The following is a 4,251-nucleotide window of genomic DNA, read 5'->3' as shown; positions in this document are numbered from 1 at the left end:
CTTGGCTGAACTGGCTGAGATTCCAGCCGTCTACTGGTGGCTTTATAGACGTCTCTAGCTCAGTGGTTCTCAACCCAGGTGCGGCCAGAGCCCAGTAATTTACTCCAGAATTGTCCATTCCCCAGCTTTATAAAGGGGGGGGGGGGGGTGGAACAGTTTATACTTTCACCATAAAAGTAAATGGCCTCCAAATCATTGCCATTAATGGGATCATGGCTTACAGGAGAGAATAGCCCCTCAATGTATTGGTGTGATTGGGATGGTGGTCACTAGGGGAGAATAGCCTCTGAAATCAGAGTCTGCACCTCAGGGGGAAAAAAAACAAAGCCTTTTTAAATCAGGGATCTCCAAACTTTCAAAACAAAGGGCCAGTTTATTGTCCTTCAAAGTTTTAAGGGCTGGACTATAGCCAATGAGAGTAGAAAATGCCCTGGCATCGCTGGGAGTAAAACATTGGTGGGAGGAGGAGGGGTGCCCCAAGGGCTGGATAAAGGCAAGCAAAGAGACAAAGTTTGGAGTTCCCTGTTATAATTGGTGTCAGTGGGGACATTTTGAGTCTTCGGAGAATACGCCCTGAAATCATTGGTGTAGGTGGAATAGAAGTTAATATCCCTGTAACATGGACTGTCATGTCTTGTGCTCTGGTGGTGCCCGGTGATGACGAATCGCGCTTGGAGGGAATATGGCCGCCTTTCAGATGTCTGAGCTTCTTGTTTTCAGTCTCTTCTTTGTTTTCCTCTTCATCTCCCCTTTCTTTATCTCCATCTTCCCCCTTCTCTGATCTGTTTCTTCCGCTCGGACTCTGCCTGTGTGGTCTTCCCAATGATTGCAAGATTATGAGATCTGAGGGCTAGCATAGCATGCAACTGTTAAATCTCATCAGTGATTTACAGTGCCACCATCACATGACAGACATGCCCAGGGGAGCACCAAGAAATCTGATGCTTTCCAGGTACCTCCTGGGTCTTGATTGAATCTTTGCTAGTAGAACGGGGATGATGGGGGTGGGGGCTTGTCACAGGAGCGAAGATGACCTCTAACACACATTGCCATCTTATGTACTGGCGCTTGTGCCTGAAAGTAAACCTGTTTGCTTTGCTCTAAACAAACATTAGGTTCACTTGAACATTGACAGGTCCGCTTTATGCACCCTAGCAGTGAATGTATTGTTGGCTTGCCTCTCTCCCTCTCAGCTGAGGCTACATATTCTGTATACACAGCCACTGCATCTGGTGAAGCCAGCTTGGTTCGAACCAACTAACCGCTTGCTAACCACCTGCCGCAGTTGTGAAGTCTGTGGGTTTTTCACCCTAATGCATTAAGGTGAAAAATCTTCTGTGCTGCAGCTCCCCCCTCCAAAAGGCTCTGATAAAAATGTCATGTTGCATGACCGCAATTGTCATTTGAAAGTGCAACAGGATAAGTGTACCTTGACTTGTCGTATGTCTTGGAAGTGCCAATCTTTTTTTCCCTGCTGTGCTCTACAGAAGGGCACCTCCATGTAAGGATAGTGCCACCCGTGAGTCTTATTTTCATGGTCCTGTTTTTGTGCTTTACAGAGTTCCCCCAAGAGGGTGAAACCAGACGATGACCAGGAAGCGGAAAAGACGGACAGCAAGGAATCGGCGACAGAAGCGGAAAAGAAGACGCCGGAGGCAGATAAAAAAGAAGACAGCAGCGAGGCACCCAAGATAGAGGATTCTAAAGTAGAGGAAAAGGCAGAGGAGAAGGTTGTAGAAAAAGAAAAAGAAAAACCTAGTGAACAAAAGGCAAGGTAACTCCTAAGTATTTTATCTGCTAGGAAGAAAACTCCTCCTATTACTCTATGAATGCTTAACCACTTCAGCTCCAGGATTTTTTTTTTTTTTTTTACACTTTTATTTGCTAGAAAATGAGTTGGAACCCCAAACATATTCTCTGTAATCATTGGTGTAGGTGGAATATAATTTAATATCCCTGTAACATGGACTGTCTTGTGCTCTGGTGGTGCCCGGTGATGATCAAGTATCGCGCTTAGAGGGAATATGGCCGCCTTTCAGATGTCTGAGCTTCTTGTTTTCAGTCTCTTTTCTTCGTTGTTTTTTTTTCCTTTTCTTCATCTCCATCTTCCCCCTTTTCTGATCTGTTTCTTCCGCTCGGACTCTGCCTGTGTGGTCTTTCCAATGATTGCAAGATTATGAGATCTGAGGGCTAGCATAGCATGCAACTGTTAAATCCCCTCATCGGTGATATCCAAAGTTGTATTGGCCACCATCACATGACAGACCTGCCCAGGGGAGCACCAAGAAATCTGATGCTTTCCAAGTACCTTCTGGGTCTTGATTAAATCTTTGCTAGTAGAACGGGGATGATGGGGCTGGTCACAGGAGCGAAGATGACCTACTTAAAGCGGGGGTTCACCCGCACATAACACTTTTTTCCCCTTTAGATTCCTGCTCGTTTTGTCTAGGGGAATCGGCTAGTTTTAAAATATGATCCGTACTTACCGTTTACGAGATCTTCTCCGCCGCTTCCGGGTATGGGCTGCGGGACTGGGCGTTCCTATTTTGATTGACAGTCTTCCGAGAGGCTTCCAACGGTCGCATCCATCGCGTCACGATTTTCCGAAAGAAGTCGGTGCGTAGGCGCCGTATAGAGCCGCACCGGCGTTCGGCTTCTTTCGGCTACTAGTGACGTGATGGATGCGACCGTCGGAAGACTGTCAATCAAGAAGGAACGCCCGCTCCCGAAGACCCATACCCGGAAGCGACGGAGAAGATGCATCTCAAACGGTAAGTACGGCTCATATTTTAAAATAACTAGCCGATTCCCCTAGACAAAACAAGCATCCATCTAAGGGGAAAAGATCAAAAAAATCATTGGGTGAACTCCTGCTTTAATTGAACAAGCTGACTGGCTACCATGCACAGCTGCACTAGATTTTGCACTCCAGTTTTAATAAATCGCCCCCAGTGTGGTGTAGTTCTGCGCATATTTTCTGAACCCCAATATTGCGTTTTTTTTTTTTTTAATCCTTTTTTTTTTCCCATTTCTCCCTTGCAGTTAAAATGATTTTCCCTCTTCACGACTGGGCAGGATCCTGACAACCTTTTCCTATATTGGGAGACGTGGGTGCTTTTAAAGAGGAAAAAATACTTTAAAAAAAAAAATTTAAATAGAAAATTACAAAGATTTGGGAATATACACTTCATAGTCATTATCCACACTTTACATATGCAACCTGACCAATTTGGACATCGTCATCGGACAAGACGGCACCTTCCAAGACCGAACAGTGGCTGGAATCTGATCACTCTGAATGAAAACCTGAGAAATGTTCTTAGCACGTTTTTTTTTTTTTTTTTTTTTATACATATAACGTTTTAAATTTTTAATGTTATCGCTGTCCCACCTGTAACTGTGCCAGCACCCCCCATCAAGAGAAAAAAATGTCCTGTTTTTATATTTGTCTGGTGACTTATCTGCGCTAATTTCCTGTTCTTATTTCTTAGTTTAACATTAGGTTTTTCTTTTTTTGCTCTTTTTATCATTAAATGTAATCTAGGTCACACAAAATTTTAACAAAAAAAAGCCTTAAATGGGCATCTAAACCTTGAAACAAAAAATGTAAATATATTGCAGCTTATCTGTCCTTGGATGTGGTGGTCCTGGGGAGAAAAGTGTTTAAAAAAAATAAATTATATGCGTGTTCCTTAAGTCTCATGAGGCATTGCATGACTTGCAGAGTCATGGTGGGATTTGTAGTTCACCACAGCTAGAGTTCTGTGGTTGCCTACTCCTACTCTAGGCTTTTCCCAGCAAGATCCCTTTTAGACTAACGGTCTGATTTAGTCCATTTTTTCAGGTGGATCCGACCAGACCCTCCATTCTCATCAATGGAGCAGTGGATGTAATTGAACTTGTGTCTGTTTACACCCGCCTACCTCAAATCCGCTCCAGCAAAAACTAATGGAAGGGGATCCATTCCGCTTCACCTGGCTGGATTGAAGGGCAGTCTGTTTACATTCAGCTTCCCATAGAGCAGAGTGGGGCTGTATCCTTGTCTGCTCTCCATAACCAGAGCAGACACAGACCTGTCATTCACCCGCTCAGTTCAGCAGGGAATCGGCGGGTTGATCCCCCTGCTGAGAAAACCGGATACGGCCTACGTCAGGCATATGCAATTAGCAGGCCTCCAGCTGTTGCAAAACTACAAGTCCCATCATGCCTCTGACTTTGGTGTCATGCTTGTGGCTGTCAGAGTCCTGCTAT

At 44.6% G+C, this 4,251-nt stretch overlaps 1 protein-coding gene across 2 annotated transcripts in view; it reads left to right on the top strand.

Moving 5' to 3' along the window:
* Positions 1 to 3,162, top strand: part of HDGF (heparin binding growth factor) — a 30,842-nt gene extending 27,680 nt beyond the window's left edge. Inside the window, exons 6-7 of one of the 2 annotated variants that reach the window (XM_040332410.1) lie at positions 1,560 to 1,769; positions 3,043 to 3,162. In XM_040332410.1, coding sequence (XP_040188344.1) covers positions 1,560 to 1,769; positions 3,043 to 3,051 — 219 coding nt within the window. In that variant the 3' untranslated portion in view covers positions 3,052 to 3,162. Of the gene's footprint in view, positions 1 to 1,559; positions 1,775 to 3,042 lie in introns of both variants that reach the window. The other variant, XM_040332409.1, reaches the window with a different exon arrangement.
* Positions 3,163 to 4,251: the final 1,089 nt, after the last annotated feature.

The sequence above is a fragment of the Rana temporaria genome, chromosome 13 (genome assembly GCF_905171775.1).
Source record: "Rana temporaria chromosome 13, aRanTem1.1, whole genome shotgun sequence".
Classification (NCBI taxonomy): domain Eukaryota; kingdom Metazoa; phylum Chordata; class Amphibia; order Anura; family Ranidae; genus Rana; species Rana temporaria.
Note: the sequence above shows the minus strand (reverse complement) of the source record. Positions and strands in the feature narration are given on the sequence as shown.